At 41.4% G+C, this 17538-nt stretch overlaps 1 protein-coding gene across 1 annotated transcript in view; it reads left to right on the plus strand.

Annotated features, from left to right (window-relative positions):
* celsr2 (cadherin, EGF LAG seven-pass G-type receptor 2) overlaps positions 1-13265 on the plus strand; it is a 65707-nt gene extending 52442 nt beyond the window's left edge. Inside the window, exons 18-34 of the mRNA XM_041949281.1 lie at positions 88-297; positions 539-722; positions 1124-1442; positions 2452-2619; positions 2712-2835; positions 2931-3131; positions 3218-3392; positions 4108-4220; positions 5312-5394; positions 6732-6858; positions 6951-7061; positions 9226-9356; positions 9444-9529; positions 9617-9781; positions 10633-10830; positions 11119-11341; positions 13241-13265. Coding sequence (XP_041805215.1) covers positions 88-297; positions 539-722; positions 1124-1442; positions 2452-2619; positions 2712-2835; positions 2931-3131; positions 3218-3392; positions 4108-4220; positions 5312-5394; positions 6732-6858; positions 6951-7061; positions 9226-9356; positions 9444-9529; positions 9617-9781; positions 10633-10830; positions 11119-11341; positions 13241-13265 — 2643 coding nt within the window. The remainder of the gene's footprint in view (positions 1-87; positions 298-538; positions 723-1123; positions 1443-2451; positions 2620-2711; positions 2836-2930; positions 3132-3217; positions 3393-4107; positions 4221-5311; positions 5395-6731; positions 6859-6950; positions 7062-9225; positions 9357-9443; positions 9530-9616; positions 9782-10632; positions 10831-11118; positions 11342-13240) is intronic.
* Positions 13266-17538: the final 4273 nt, after the last annotated feature.

Consider the following 17538-nt stretch of genomic DNA (forward strand, 5'->3'; position numbering starts at 1 on the left):
GCCACGATGTTGGCATGGCTAACGGTATATTTCACCAGTCAAGCATCGACAAATTACTAAATGCTTGTTTTCCTTTCCTTCCTCCAGTCTGACAAGTTTTCCCGTAACGCGTCGCTCCTGGACTCTGGACACGTTCAGCAGACAGCAGCCATGCTGGCCAACGCCACCTTGCACACAAAGAAGTACTACGGCAGCGATGTGAAAGTCGCTTATCGGCTCACACAGAGTCTGCTGCAACACGAGAGCAACCAGCAAGGCTTCAACCTCACAGCCACACAGGACGTCCACTTCACTGAGGTGAACAACCACAATCTGTATCTCTCTGCTGGGAACTTCACGACACAGCATGAAACCAAGTAAAAACTAGAAAACGTTGCAGTTTTTGCAGTAAACAAAACTGATGTATAAACAGAGAGACGGTCCTGCCTGGTCGGACTTCACAACCTTTCATGCTGTATCTGCAGGGAACACATCACACTTCATTTCACTCTCTGCTGTGACATCTTGTCACACTGAACTCTCGCTGTTTTTCTGACAGAATCTGGTCCGCGTGGGCAGCGCCATCCTGTCTCCAGACACACGGCTGCACTGGGAGCTGATCCAGCACTCGGAGGGCGGCACTGCGGCGCTGCTGCGCCACTACGAGGAATACGCGAACACGCTGGCACAGAACATGAGGAAGACCTACCTCAGCCCCTTCACCATCGTCACACCACACATAGGTGGGCGTTTAACCATGGGAGCACCAGATGTGACATGCTGACAACCATTAATGACTATAGAGCTTCTTTACGTGAGGTTGATATGTTAAGCTGATTTTTTTTTGTGTTTCTGTCAAAAAAAGAGAAATAAAATGTATTTTAAATAAAAGAAAGGGATTAAATATTTTCATAAAGCAGCATTAAGACTTGCAGAGAGATAATATTTACTCAAAATACTATAGAATTCAACAGTTTAATGAGAAATTAAGCGCTGATGACGCTGATGATGAAGTGTGTTTGTCTGAGGGAGTTTCTCAGTATTTCTAAATCTCTGGCCAGAGGTCAGTGTGAGCTACTGTTAGTGTTTTCTGTCACATGGCCTCCAGCTCTCTGACTCTGCCTGTGTGTGTTTTTCTCCGCAGTCATCTCTGTGGATCGTCTGAAAAAGATGAATTTCGCCGGAGCCAAACTCCCGCGGTACCAGTCCCTGAGGGGACCCCGTCCTGCAGACCTGGAGACGGCCGTCACGCTGCCCGATTCAGTCTTCCAACCACCTCTGGACACCAAGGGCCACAGACACCTGGACGTCTTCCCAGAGTCCTCGCTGAGGAACCGCTCGGCCAACAGGAAAAGACGCCACCCTGACGACAGTCAGCAGGACGCCGTCGCCAGTGTGATCATCTTCCACAGCCTGGCCTCGCTGTTACCAGAGAGCTACGACCCTGACAAGAGAAGTCTGCGGTGAGAATAATGTTCCCTTTGATCAAATTTAAACTGTTATTAACTGTTCTTATTCCTCTGTGCTATACGCCTCTACTGTCATCCAGAAACTTGTATTTTGATTTATGTGATGTACAGCAAACTACAGAGTTGATCTTATTTTACTGTTAAACAGATAAAACAAAATGTATATTGTGCTTCAGTTCCACTGAAGTGAATAACATTTACTAAGCTATGTAAAGAAAAACTGGCATATTTTTTAGAGAAATAAGGCAAGTGCCTCGTAGAACTGCAGAAAACAAATTGTCGAGTCAACCTTTTTCCCAGATATGAACTATGGTGATTTATGGTATTTACAACCCTACAATACGATCCTTGAAAATCAACATATTAATACTGAGATTGAGAAACCGGATTTTTTTTTAAAAGTGAAACAGTTTGCAGAAATGTGCAAAATTAGACAGACTGGTCCCTTTTCTGCAAGTTAGAACCCTGTTGATGATCCAAATGTATGAATGTGTTTGTATTGTGTATGTACTGTTGACTGTATGTTCTGTATATAGTACATCTTTTAAATTAGATATACTTTATATATTGCATATTTATTTTTAATTCAGGGCAACCTTCAAAAAGAGAGTTTGCTCTCAGTAACCCTTCAAATAAAGGATGCAACAAAAAACAATGAAAACACATCCATGAGCCACACTGTTGCTCTGGGTTACATGTTCCTTCATTAACATGAATGTGGGCCCTGTAGTTTATTTTCACCATCCTGCTGCTTTAAATACTCACTGGTGCATCAAACATATATTAATCCACTGCTGAAAATAGCCACTAACACTATTTACTCCATCTTATTTTGAAAAACACTTATAACTGCAGGAAAGTACGTAGGCTCTGGAAGCGAGAACATAATGAGAGACAGAAATGGACAATATCGTAAAAGACTGTGGAATAATATTAAATATTGCCAGCTTTGCTGATTTCAAGCCTTTAATTAAGTGACTTCAATTTTTTTTGTTGTCATCAGGGTACCAAAGCGTCCAGTCATCAACACGCCGGTGGTCAGTATCACAGTCCACGACAACGACGAGCTGCTGCAGCACACGCTGGACAAACCCATCACTGTGCAGTTCCGCCTGGTCACCACTGAGGAGCGCTCTAAACCCATCTGTGTCTTCTGGAACCACACCATACTGTGAGACAACAACACACTAACAGAGCTGATGAGGAAGCTGGATGAAGTCGTGTCGTTCTCACACTGTCTCTGCTCTTTGTGTTTCATGTCAGAGCCGGGAGCGGCGGCTGGTCAGCGAAGGGCTGCGAGGTGGTTTTCAGAAACAGCACCCACATCAGCTGTCAGTGCTATCACATGACCAGCTTTGCCGTGCTCATGGACATCTCCAGGAGGGAGGTGAGTGACACAGAGACTTTTAACTTAAACCATACAACTCATGACTCTGTTCTCCACCTTGAACTTCTCTCTCCTTGTCGTGACGTCTGTGTCAGAACGGAGAGATTCTTCCAATCAAAATCCTGACGTGGAGTACAGTGGGAGTGACGCTGAGCTTCCTCTTCCTCACCACGATCTTCCTCCTCTGTCTGAGAGCCATGCAGTGCAACAAGACGAGTATAATCAACAACGGAGCCACGGCTCTCTTCCTCTCCGAGCTTATCTTCATCCTGGGCATCAACCAGGCAGACAACCCGGTAGTCATTTAGTTTCCCATCTGTTTGACCTGATTTCTAATGTTTCCTTTCATCTGTTCATGTTTAAATCTTTCTGCTCTTTGCAGTTTGTGTGCACAGTCATCGCCATCCTGCTGCACTTCTTCTACCTCTGCACCTTCTCCTGGCTCTTCCTGGAGGGGCTGCACGTCTACCGCATGATCAGCGAAGTGCGAGACATCAACTATGGGCCCATGAGATTCTACTACCTGATTGGCTGGGGAGTGCCCGCCTTCATCACAGGTCTGAATATCACTTAAAAGCACAAACATGTACCAGACGTACAGGTGGAGAAGCCTGGAAGGTTCCTGCATCCAGCTTTTTCCTTGTAGGATCTCAAATTTCTTAACACCGTCGGTTAAAAAGAACAACTGTTCGAGTAAATGTAATTGAAATCTAGAGAAAATTAAGACCTTATCATTTGTTTTTACCCACAGCAGTCTGTAAAACTGATCTTGCCAATGCTGCTGCAGAAATTATACAAAAAACAAACAAAAGGCACAAGAAGAAAAAATGCTAAAAACAGAAGCCAAAAAAACAGAAAATGAATTAAAAAAACAAATAAAAGGCAATTAAATAACAGGAATAGATGGATTCATGATAATAAAGCTGCTCTGTGGCACTTCTCTGTTTACTTTTGTTTGATGGAGTTAAGGCAACAAGTTCAATTGAAGTAGATTGACACTCTCCTGTTGGTGCCATCTTTGTGTGCACATGGTTCACCTTGTAGGTTTAATTTTCTCACTTTGTTGAATGCTTATTACGTACCGATCAATTGCTCACAGTTGTATAGTGTGATCGTCAACAACTGCGCCCACTGTTCTGATGCCAAGATGACAATGACAGTCAGAAGTGAGAAGTCGTCCAGTAAGCTGTTATCCAGTCAGCCTTGCCAAAGTAGTAAAAAGTCAAAGTCAGGTCTTACAGTTGTTTTATTTCTGTCTGTGTTCGTCTCCAGGTTTGGCGGTGGGACTGGACCCTGAAGGCTACGGGAACCCAGACTTCTGTTGGCTGTCTATGTACGACACTCTCATCTGGAGCTTCGCTGGACCCATCGCCATGGTGGCGTCAGTGAGTCCCTGCAGATCCCTGAAATCCACTCCACAACTCCAAATCCACTGTTCATAAACTACACACACGACAACAACAGTATGCATCTGTGTTGTCTGGCTTTGAAGGCACGCAGGCACTGATACAACAGCAGTGATGAAGGAAGTTCTCAGATCCTTTACTTCAGTAAAAGTACTAATACCACACTGTAAAAATACTCTATTACAAGTGAAACTCCTACATTCGAAATGTTGCTTAAGTAAAAATATGTAAGTACTATCAGGAAAATGTACTTAAAGATCATTGAGGCGGAGATCATTCTGAACCACTTTGTTATAGGACTGCAACTAATAACTTTTTGTTATTGATTAATCTGATAACTATTTATTCCATTAATTGATGGTTTGTATTAACAATCGAAATAAACCCAGAATCCAGAGTGACACCGTCACATGCTTGTTTTGTCCAACTAACAGTACAACATTCAAAAGTATCAAAATAAATTAAATTGATTGGAATAATTTAAAAAAAAAGAAGCAAATCTACATATTTTGAAGCTGGAACCATGAAATGTTTTTGCATACAAGCGATTATCAAAAGAGTTGACAATTAATTTTCATTGTTTTCACCTGTACTTTTATAAATGTTCGATATTTTATAGCAAAACTTAAAAACTTTTATAGCAAAATTCATATGTTTTCAAAGCAAACATCTTCATTTGTAAAGTAACTACTAACTAAAGCTTTCCAACAATTGCACAATTTCCCACTGAAATGTACAAGTACCTCAAATTTGTACTTAAGTACACTATTTGAGTAACTGTGCTTGGTTACAGTCCACCACTGTGAAATAAAAAAACACAGAGAGACATGTAGGAAGCCTTTAAATGCAGAAAATAAAGCTGTGTGTTTCCCCGTCTCAGTGCAACATGCTGACTCATGATGATCTGATCAGGGCAGCACGTGTTGTGGCGCTGAACAAACCCGTCACTGTTCAGCTCAGTTTCTGTCAGCAGGTGTTTAACGGTAAAGGAAATATTCAGACAGAAAGGTTATTCAGGTGCTTCCCAGTCTGTGCGTAGTGATGCAGCGTGCCTTTCTTTGTGTCCACAGATAAACATCTTCCTGTACATCCTGTCCTCCAGAGCCTCCTGCTCACTGAGACACCACAGCATTGAGAAGAAGGAGCCTCGTGTGTGAGTGTCCCAACATTTTCATCAACCACACACACACCAGCACTGTTTACAGCACTGCTTTAAAGGGACTGACAGTCATTTTGGTTGAAGAACTTTTCTTTAGGCTTTGTCCAGTGATAGGAAATTCCCGGCCAGTCATGATCAACCTCTTAATAAAATGTAATTTGATAAGAGTGACATCAGACAAACATCAATAATGTGTCTCTGTTGGGCTGAGTGGAGACACAGAAGCTCACATTAATAAACACAAGGGGAAAAATGTTATTTATTTGACTCTAACCGTCATTTTTTGGGTCAAAATGTTTTTAACTTGAAACTTAGAGAAGCTGCAGCAGCTGCATGAGTGTGAACATTTATTGAAACAAAACTAATATACAGAGTGAACACAAAAGAAATAATCAGAATAAGCAAAGACAGACTTGTGGCTTTTGAGCCTGTCAGAGATTTTGTGTAACTCTCAGTCTTTGTGCGCTGCATCCTTTCTTCTCTGTCTTCGAGGTTTAACACCGACATCCCGACCGACAAAATCCAGTGAATTTGGTCTGAGCTTCCTCCTGTTACAGCCCACAAACATCAGTGTTCTGCACAGTGTTGTTCTTTCTCATTTGTTGAAAATATTTAACCTAAAACAACTGAAAGTGTTGCTGGAAGTTCCTTCTTGATGAGCTGAAATGGACAAAATCGGCCAAAACAGGCGGCAAAAATCCCCACTGATTTTTAACTGCACAATCTGAACTCCTGGCCTTACAGTGTAGATTTCACTCAGTAGCATTGTTCTACGCTTTCACACCTCAGCTGATTAACTGATTAGTCAGTCAACTAAAAAATAATCAGCAACTAATTTGATATCGTTTCAGTCATTTTAAAGCAAAAATAATGGAAAAATGCCACATGTTCTCCACAGGTTCCAGCGGCCCTGTTACACATTTTGTATTGTGTCATTTAAAGCTTAAAGTGATTGGCAAATGACTGGGATTCTCTAAATAATAGACAAAATTGTAAACTTGTCCTCTGATTGTTTACACTAGATTCAAAGATGTATGCATCATATACAGTCTGCAGTGAAATGCTTTGTTCCTCATACACTGTTCGAGTTATAGTAGAACAAATATACCGACACTAGAAAAGGAACCTTTTAAAGGGACTTTTTGGCTGAAGGTTGGTGATCGCTGCTCTTCATGAGACAATGTGCAGCTCTGTTTCTTCTGGCGTTGGCTTCGCTTCGCTCTGGTCACTTATCATCCGGCTCCATCTTCAGATCAGTGACAGAAATGGTTCTGACAGCTCCTCAGTAACGCCTCTCTGTGTTCTCTCTCATGTGACTTCATGTTCTGCAGCTCGGGCCTGAAGACCGCAGGTGGCGTTCTCTTCCTGGTTTCAGTCACGTGTTTTCTGGCGCTCCTCTCCGTCAACAGCGACATGATCATCTTCCACTACCTGTTCGCTGGGTTCAACTGTGTGCAGGTGAGCCCTCCGGTTCCCTCTGAGATCAGTCTGACGGGTTGATTTCTGTCGCTCTCCTGACCCTCTGCCCTCCTCTGTCGTCCAAACACCAGGGTCCCTTTGTCTTCTTCTTCCGCATCGTCTTCAATAAGGAGGCGAGGAATGCCATGAAGTACTGCTGCAGCCGCAAGCGGCCGGATCATATGATCAAATCCAAGGCCTCAGTGAGTCCCTCGCCACAAACTCCTTTCAGTCAGACACCTCTGGGATGTGAAGCTCAGCTGTAGTTGCATGTTGGGAGCTTTCCTCAAAAACCTGCTGACTCACACATGTCACATCTGTAATGACCTCAGTCCTGGCAGTTAATGTGTTTATACTTTTATCATGATGGCGTCTGTTCCCAAAAACCTTTGAGCTTTTACTGACATTATTTCATACCAGTGTCAAGTGTATAGAAATGTGTTGAGTTAATTTAAACACATATAATTTCCACCTTAAAAGATAAGGCTGCCAATATTCTGTGTTTTTCTCACTTAATTTGTCTGTGTAGCCACAGCCTGGTGTGTCTTACTCCTCTGTGCCTTACAGCTCCATTGTTTATTGAAAACACATCAATGGGCCACACTGTTGCACTGGGCACTGTCAGAAACACCCACTAGTAATGTGCTTTATTCTGCTGGTTAAAATAGGCCTCAACAAATGCACCATTTACTCTGTTTGAGACAAAAATCAATTAAAGTAAAGTTAAAGTTCTACATATCGCCGAGTATCCAATGAGTTTGAGGCTGATATGGAAGGAAAAAGGATTTTATGAGAGCAAATAGACTCTTAACTGCAAAATGTAATCACAAGTGAATATCACATAATGAATATTAATGTTGAAATAGAAATACCGGGACTCTGAATCAGAAATTTAAACAATGGGCAAATAGAGGCCTGAATATATTAGATACAATAATTGAAAAAAGAGAAATCAAAAGCTTTCCTAAATTAAGAAGGGAATATGGATTAGAACATCAAGATTTTTACATGTATTTACAAGTCAGAGACTATTTTAATAAAGAAATAAAGCCAGACCTCCCGGGTGAACCAAATAAAGTGATTGTGACTCTATGCAATGCACACAAGAACAAATTTAGCAGAGTGATATCCGAATTGTACCAGGGTATGGTAGCAAATAGAAACACTTCAACTTTGTACATAAGAGATAAGTGGGAGAAAGAATTAACGGAAGTAATAACTGACGAGATGTGGTATAACATATTGAAAACACAACAAACAACTAGTTATTCCAGAATATGGAAAGAATTTTGCTGGAAAAACATTGTGAGATTTTTCATCACACCAAAAATGAAAAAGGGACGATCACCTGTACAACAACTCTGCTGGAGACTGTGTGGGGAACAGAATGTGGGTCACACACATATTTTTTGGCATTGTACCAAAATAACAAGATACTGGAATGATGTGTGGAAGGAGATGGAAAAGGTATTAGGCTATGAGCTGCCTAAAACGTGCATTGTACTATACTTGGGAAATGTTACTCAAGAAAACATCCAAGACAGAGACTGGTATCTGATTAAGATTTTACTGGCAGCTTCCAAGAAAGCCATCACAAGGAAATGGTATAAAGAAGACCCCCCTACTTGGAGGAACTGGATGGAGATCATTGACGAGATACACGTTATGGAGAGACTCACACATATCATAAAACTGCAACAATCATTATGCGAGAGCAGATGGGAAAAATGGACTGTCTACAAAAAACAGTACGAAGACTGATAGTAATTTTACTGACACTATGTTCTATTATTGTTGTGTTGTTTAAATGAGAAAATCAATAAAATATAAGTTAAAAAAAAAAAAGAAATAGAAATACCACGGCCTATTAAAGCAATCTATCTAGACTGATGTGGTTTGAATGTCCTTCAGTCTTTTAGGTCTAGAGGAGCAGTTTCAGACTTTTTTTGTTGTTTCGTCATAAATTTAGATATATTTAAGTGTCAGAAAACTTTATTAAAGTTGTTTAGAATGAATTGGTCACTTTTGATCTAAAACTCAAGTTAAAAAAATCAAGTTCCTTGAAATGGATTGGTGAAACACCAAAGTTAAGGTGAAAAATTAAAACTTCAGAGCATCGGAGCTACAAAGGGATGATCAGTTGAGTGTAAGGGAACCGATCAGACCTCTGTTCTATCAGGTTACGTTTTGTCAGTCACATGATCTGATTTTGTTAACATGAGAAAAAAAACAAAACTGTTTTTTTACATTGCGCAAAAGGAAGTTTCCAGGAGGGCAATTTAAACCACATGAATTCACATCAAAGTAAAATATCCAGCATTAAGTATTAATTGTTACAACGTTTCCCCTCCTCATCTCTTTTTTCAGGGCTACAAATGCAACACAAACTACATGGACGGCCGGTTGTACCACCTTCCCTTTGGAGACTCCAGTGTGTCTCTGAACGGCACCATGCAGAGCGGCAAGAGCCAGCAGAGCTACGTGCCATTTGTCCTCAGGTAGAAGGAAATAACCTGAAAATAAAGATGGATAATCTGTTTTACCCAACAGAGTGACAGGCATAAACCGATTTTCTCTCTTTTCAGGGATGATGGCTTAAGTAACAGCCAGGCGCACATCGCTCTGAACGACCACGCATCACTCTTCCATGAAACTAAAGAGCACTTGGATGGTATTATTCTCATTCAGTCCCTCTGATTTGGTTTAACTGCAACGATCTGTGTGATGACATCAACTTCTCCTCTCCGTCTGTGTGTAGATCGTGACAGCGACTCGGACAGCGACCTGTCTCTAGAGGACGACCAGAGCGGCTCCTACGCCTCCACGCACTCCTCTGACAGCGAGGATGAGGAGGGTCCTCTCCCCCCTGAGGAATGCTGGGAAAACCTGGCATCTAATTCGGGCAAGAGGCAACAACCACACGGTACAGAGGCTCATGTGAAGCTAGCTCCAGTTTGTGCCTCTCATGTGTTGTCGCAGGGCTCTGCATATGATTTTATAAAAAAAAAAAAAAAAAAAAAACTTCCTGCTGTTCTGAAGTAAAACCCTCAAACACTCTTTGAACCACCTGGATGAAAAAATCTGTTGCATGACGAAACAGATTTGTAACCTGTTTCTCAAGCTGTGACTCTCTTCCAAAGTTGAGGGAAAGTTAATGGCCTTGTAGTTGAATAACATGGCGATGCAGAATAAATCATTAATAAGTGCTTTATAATGACTAAAAAGAAGCCAATATGCTGCTAATATACATGCTAATAAGCAACTAGTTAGTGGTAAATAAGTGCACATTATTATATAAAGAGTTACCAATATTTTTTACTGTCATGCAAAATCGTGTTTGCTTGTGTTCATACTGTGTGTCACGTCAGGAAATACTGAAGCAACTTGAGAGACGGGTTTAAAGAATGTTGTTTATCATGAAACAGATGGAATATTTTTTCATCCAGTCTTTGAGGATCCTGTAAATGAATTCAGAGCAGCAGTAAGTGATGTTATTTATTTTTCAGAACACTGGATGCTTGCATGTGCTGTGACTGCGATGTAATGGTAATACATGAGAGGCACAAACTGGTGCTAATTAAAACCAATGTCATATCACCTATGAAGAGCACAAACACCAGCCTGTGGTGTAGCTGAACCTTTTTAACACTGCATATGTTCATCAACACACTAGTGGAGAGCAAATCATCTCAGCCAGCTCTGTAGGCTAATCCCACACAAAGCTGTTCGTATGTTTCTCCTTCATTTCATGAAGTCTGTGTTTCTGTCTTCCAGACAACAGCTTGAGTAAGATGTACTGGCCTGATTATGCAGCAGCAGTGAGCGGCGACAGCGAGCTTGCAAGTACAAACAGACTGAAGCCGGACACTCTGGCCAATCCAGAGCCGAGTCTTGGTCGTGACGCCCGGACGCAGGACGCCATGACGGTGCTGCTGCCCAGTCTGCCAAACCTCAGCGCCCACCCTCACAAAGGTAAAGTTTAGCCCCGCGCAAACACCTGCACAAGTCGTACACTGTCAGTAAATAATTTAAAAAAGCCACTACCATGTGGTCCAGTTTCACCTGGTCTGACTTGTGGTTCATAGTCATAAATCCAGTCTCTTTGTCTTGCCTCAAGATAATGATATTTGTATGAAAAAAATGGAGCAAGTATATTTAAGATGAATACTTGAAGAATTATTACAAACAAATCACTGTTTCAGCTGTTTTACCCCTGTCAAGTGTTATGAAGACATCACATCTTGTTTTCATCCCATGCAGGGATCCTAAAGAAGAAGCAGCTGTCTCCTATTGTAGAGAGAAACGGTCTCAGTCGCATCCACAACGAACTCTGTGGAAACGTCCCCGGCACGGCGTCTTCGCAGGGATCGTCCTCCAGCGACGGTCGAGCCGGCTTGGTTAAACCCAGCCTGCCGGATCAGCTGAACGGCGTCGCCATGAGCATCAAGGCGGGGACGGTGGACGGGGACTCATCGGGATCAGAGTGAGTATCAACACAAGCTAAGACCCACGTTCACCTGTACCAGACACAAGCATGAAGAGTGTTCTCCACCTGTAAGCGTGTCCACTGTCGTATCTGTGTGTCGCAGAAGTCCTTCAGTGTTTCGCTCAGTTGTCTGCATCAAACTGCGATTCGCGCAGCTGTCCTCAGTGATTGTTGTTCTCATTGCTTGTGGTCTGTCTCATTTCCACCGAATCCTGTTAAATGTTAAACCAAATGAAGACAGCACCCATCCTGCTATCAGCCACAGTGCGGAGGGATCCCAAACAGCTTAATGATCATTTAATTGGACCCAAAAATGTGTCGGCTGGATTAGTGGCAGCTGTTACATCCGTCCTTGTTAAAGGATGTTTCCCTTTCTATTTCATGCTATTACAGCAAAAACATGTGGGCATCAAACAAAAGAACAGAAATATCTCAATTTGTAGGCATTTGTAAGTATTTTCGGTTCAAATACGATACCTAAGAGTCAGAATCGAGACCCAAACAACACTTATGTGATGCATCACTCTGAGAAATCTAAATATAAATAGTTAATAATGTGACTCAACACAAGCGAGGGTGTTGTCACACCTGTAGTTCGTTTGCTCTGGTCTGAATCAGTTGATGAGCCGGTGAACTTGGAACTTTCTCCACTTGGTTCGGTTCATTTTCAAAGAGAGAAAAAAATCCAAGCAAGCCAAAATGCAGCACTACGAACATGAGAGTGTTCACTTCACTCATTGGCCAGACGTGTTTGAGACGTGAGCAACGGCATAAGGAATACAGGAAGAAGGTCCTGAAGGACCAAATACAGCATGCGGTGTTGCTCTGGTCCAGGTTCTGACCTTGATTCATTCTTCGTTTCGTTGCTACAACTCCCACAATGCAAAGCACACCTGGCTACAGGAGCCGTTTCACTCAAACCTGCAGAGTACGCTTGGTAGTTGGAGCAGATCGAGGTTGGATCACGATAACACCACAAACAAACCCCTCCAGTTTGTTTGGGACCAGATTAAGACCACCTCCTCTCACAGGTTTCTAAAATTAGCAACATTGTGATTTAAATAAAGAACAGTCTGATGAAAGAAGAGGTTCAGAATATCTGATAATTGAGGCCAACTTTGGATACTTTGGATACTAATACTACTTTTGATTCTCTGCTCTATGAACACATTTGAGTCACTAACAAAAAGTGTTCAGGCTCCGTACCCCGATATCTCAACAGCGAGTAAAATAAAACTAAAAATGACTATTTAAACATCCACTGGAAATCTCTGTGAACCATTTAGCACTGAGCGAGGACGGTGAAGCTTCCTCACTTTACCTCCACCAATCTGCTTGAAAAGCTGCAGATCTGCACGTCCAATATGTAGAAACTGATGGCTCAGCGTGGCACTAAAGCCTCGCTGCTGTGTGTGCGGCTGCAGATGAGTGCTGAGTGTAGAGCAGAGACAGGAGGCAGGAGCCTGCTTAAAACATGAACATGTTTACATGTATATTTATGTGTCTCTTTAAGGCATTATCAAAGGCACTTTAAAATGCTCAATTCTTGAGTTTTATTTACAGTGACAATATAAATTGTAGTTACTAATCAACCTTCTTTGCCCCTTCTCTCTTTCCAAAAATCATAGATTTTTATTCTTTAATTTTATCCCATGAAGCTCTGATCCTCATTCCAAACAATCAGGATCACTGTCTTCAGATTGGTGCATCATTTCAGCATCCGTCACCGCTCACAACCTGTGTGTGTGTGTGTGTGTGTGTGTGTGTGGAAATGTTTCATCACCTCATGTGTTTTTTTTTTTTGTGTTCTTTCTTGCGTCGTGCTGCATTCCTCTCCATCCATCCCGAATCCTCCCACCTGCACCACCTCCTCCATGCACCACCCTGTTTTCCCAGCAGCCACTGCAACACCTCCATGTGACCACGCTGACGGAGGGGTGTGTCTTTGCAGGTCATAGAGCCTCCTTCCTCAACACGGACTGCAAACAGGGAGCACCGGACTTCCCCTTAAAACAAAAAAATGTGGAAAAAGAAGGAACCCCCCCCTCTTGTCTTCATGATCCTGTGTGTGCGTGTGTGTGTGTGTGTGTGCGCGTGCGTGTGTGAGAGTTCATACATGTGTGCCAAACCTCAGGAGTCACTGCACTGGCCCAGGCTCACGCACACTGACAGAACGAGTCTCACTCTCCCTTTAAAGAAATCATTTTGTTTACATACTTGAAGCAATGCACTTTTTTTTTTATTTACCACCCAGATTTGTTGGCAGTTTTAATTTTTAGGATATATATTTTGTTTTGAAGACTGTGGAACAATAAAGAGCTCATGTTTGTTTTTTTGGGTGGGTCATTTAGCTGTAGGCTTGCAAACATTCAGGGAAATTCATTTTTTTCATGCATAACTACTTTGTGATGTCTTCCTGGTTTGCCTGCTTCGGTTACTGTAGGAGCTGTTAGTGTTTGTGCCAGTCTGAGGTTTGAGGAGTTCAGACTCAGGTTATTGAGTTACTTTACATGCCTGAATTGTCCAAGAGGCACAAACTGGCCCGAGTGCCGGTCGTCCACAGACGCAGAGGCTCTCCGTGGATTTCTGAACTTTAAAACAAGGAAGAAAGAACTGGCCGTCCCCGCCTGTTAACGGATGCTATAAGCCATTTGTCGTTCATGAAGGATGTTTCCAGAGGCAACAGCTGTCCACAGCTGCACAGACTCACGGCCTTCTGCACTGATCAGCCTTCCTGGGGGCAAACCTGCATGTGCAGACCTGAAAAGGACTCAAAAGGACTTTTGATACATCTTTTTTTTTTGTAAATCATCGAGAGCACATTTTTTATGGACGTTGAAAGCGCTCTCATTTTTCATCGTTGTGTCTGAGGGATGAACGCGTTCGTTCAAGTTCAGTGACTAAAACAGCTGTATTTTATAGATTAGCTAAGGAGCTTTTGTCATTTGTAAAATAATGAAACACATGCGAAATTGTGCTGTAATTCTGTTTGAGCTGTAATCCATTTTTACTGTACAGAGTGGCCTGTAAATGAATCGAGGACATATCTTTAAATGTAAGTAAATATGTAAACTTCCCTGTTTTTAGGAATCACTCTTGATACTCGGGAGGAAAAGTCTTTTATCTTAGTTACTACTTTCAGTCAATTGATGTGATATTCATGGATGCCATTTTACCAACGTATGAATTTAACGTATAAATTTCATGCCATAAGAACCAACACTACCAGGTCAATCATATCAACTCTGGTATCCCAACAGAGAATTGTCTCCTTTACTCTGCCGCTCCTGTTTTTACTCATTAAACTGTTTTCTACCATTTCCATCTTACCTCAGTTTTTACCAGCGCTTCACATTTTAAGCTTGTTTTGTTTTTTCCCTGTTTGATGTATTTTGCATTGCAGCTGATATCAAGGGTGCATCGTGCTACTGTACGAGTGGAACAATCAGATATTTGATATAAAAGGGACCAGGTTACAAACTTTTATTAGAGAAATCGTGGCCTCTTTATTTCCACATAAATGAATTTCACTTGAATCTTGTTTGGTAGCTGAAAACTTCAACATTTTGGGAATTACACATATTTTTTTTTCTGGCAGAGAGAATTAGATGAGAAGATTAATACCACTCTCATATCTCATGGTGACGTTGAATATGAGGCTACAGCTAGCAGCCGGTTAGCATAGCTTAGCATGAAGACTGGAAACAGGGAGAAACAGCTAGCCTAGCCCTAGTTACCAAAGGTAAAAATATCAGCTATTGTTACCTTTGGCAAGCGCTAGGCTAGCTGTTTCCAGTCTTCATGCTAAGCTAAGCTTCATATTTAATGGATAACCATGAGCATGGCATCAATCTTCTCATCTATCTTTTAGCAAGAAAGTGAACAAAATGCTGAACTATTCCTTCAAGTTCCTTCGCAGTGATTTTGAACACATCTTCTTCCTGTGTTGCTGTTCTTATCTGGTGTATAAAACTACATTTACAGCTCTCGCCTGCTTCAAAACCAACAACTGCTGTACAGGACAAGGATTTCACCAAAACTCAATACAAGTAAAAGAGACAGGTGCGGTTATATTGGTGGTCGTGTGTTTCTGCTGTCAGAGGTGAATCTGCCTGTGAACGTGCCATTAGCCGGGTAACAAAGTTAACCTGTAATGATCGCTGCTGGGAACTGGACTGTTGCAGTGAAAATAAATTAATAAATTGCAGTTGTGAGGAAATACACTTGTTTACTTTCTCACTGAGACTCAACATGAAGCTACAAGTAGGAGACAGCTAGCTTATCTAAGCATAAAGGCAGGACACAAGGAAAAAGACAGCCTGGCTCTGTCAAAAGACAACAAAATCTGCCATGAAAGTCTAATGTTAGCCATTTCCCTGTTTCCAGTCTTCATGCTATGCTAAGCTAACCGTCTCCTGGCTTTATCCTGGCATTTATCCTCCATCTAGAGGTTGAATCTTGGAGAAACATCAGCTGCGAGTTTGCCTTTACACTCCAGGATCCAAACAGTTTGGTGGGCACTCAATTCTGATCCATCTGAAGCTTGTTCTCCAGCCTAAAACAAGACTTTAATCATCAGGATTCTGGAGGGAAGTCCCAAATCAGAAGGTTCAGTCAAAGCGAATGACAAGCATGAAATTCAACTACAGCAAGCCAAGACAATAAGTGAATTTCTGAAAGTCTGATGAGCAGAATAGTTTCAGAGTATCTGATCAGTGTCTTTCAAATCTGAAGGTTTCAGTATTCACCTTCCAGTGACACAGATCCAGAAAGTATTAATCATCATAAGATAAAAAACAAATTATTTATTCCCAGCTGGGGAAATTTGGGCATTACAGCAGCATGTAATATCAGTGGAAAGAAAAATAGCAGCAGAGATAGAGAACGTTTGAAAAAGAAAAAGAAAATACAAAATAAAAAGTAGACTATATATATATACATATTATATAGCAAAATGAAATTTGACTATATAAAAGAAAAAATATATAAAAAAATATTTATTGCCCCTGTGGAAAAAAGAGCAATGTATGTATAAAATGTAAAGGAAATATGTAATATTGCACAAAATGTGTGGATATGATCGTAATTTGTTAACATCAACACAGTCTTATGTTAAATGACGCTGGAGTTGAATAATCTGACAGCTGATGGAATGAAGGACCTGTGGTAGCGCTCCTTCTTACACACTGGATGCAGCAGTCTGTTTGACATTATTTTAGGCTGCATGAGTGTTTTTGAAATAACTCGCAGGAATGCCGAATGTTTTTGTTTTGCAATCTGATTGTTAAGGCATACTGAGCCACTTGAGGACACTTGAAGAAGGAAGAGAAACTCACTGGGTGGTGCTGATGGTGCTCACTTGTGCTCCATCTTTACCATCAGCGGCTGCTCCAGTCTGTGGTGCTGTCGAGCTCTTTGCTACCAGTACATCAGTCCTGCTGAGCAGAGGTCAACAGGTGTGGCAGGTGACCAATATATGTTGATATCTTGATGATTTTTTTGTGTGTCTGATAAAATAATTGCTAAATGTTTCTATAACAGTAATGGTATTGTTTGCATTGCATTTATTTAACACATTTGAAACTATTAAAACATCTGCATTGTCTGTCCCAAAATGCAAGACATCAGTGTACCACCACTGTGCCCTGCTCTAGTTCGCTTATATCACAAAGTGACGTATGGTTTTTTTTAAGCAAGTGTAGTCTTGCTTAAAATATTAAATAGGTCATCCTTAACTTTATGCTGTTTGAAAATCTTTTTTTTTTTTTACTAATTTAGCTGTTTACAGTAGGTTCCCAGATGTTTACCTGCCACTGTTCATTGTAGAGGAGGCTTCAGATTCACCAACTTTGCCGTCACACTGCACCAGATGCAGTGAAAGTAAGCAGAACTTCTTTACTACGACTTGAAGCATCTTAAAATGTGCCTTTCCCAAATTTTTGCAATATTTCTGGCAGCAGTTTCCAAAGGAAAGGTGACGAGGCAAATCTGATGATTCACAAGATGATTTACAGGATAGAAAAGCAGGGAAATAAGCATGGTTATTTTTTCCCTCTTGTGAAGTACTAAAAAATAAAATCTAGCCTCTAAAAATTATTCAGACAAAACAAGAACAAAACCCGTGATGGGCTGAACTGGCGTCCTGACGAGGTGTTGCAAGTGGACACTGCTTTGTTTTAAGGAACTAACTGAAG

The sequence above is a fragment of the Chelmon rostratus genome, chromosome 2 (assembly GCF_017976325.1).
Source record: "Chelmon rostratus isolate fCheRos1 chromosome 2, fCheRos1.pri, whole genome shotgun sequence".
NCBI classification, from domain to species: domain Eukaryota; kingdom Metazoa; phylum Chordata; class Actinopteri; order Chaetodontiformes; family Chaetodontidae; genus Chelmon; species Chelmon rostratus.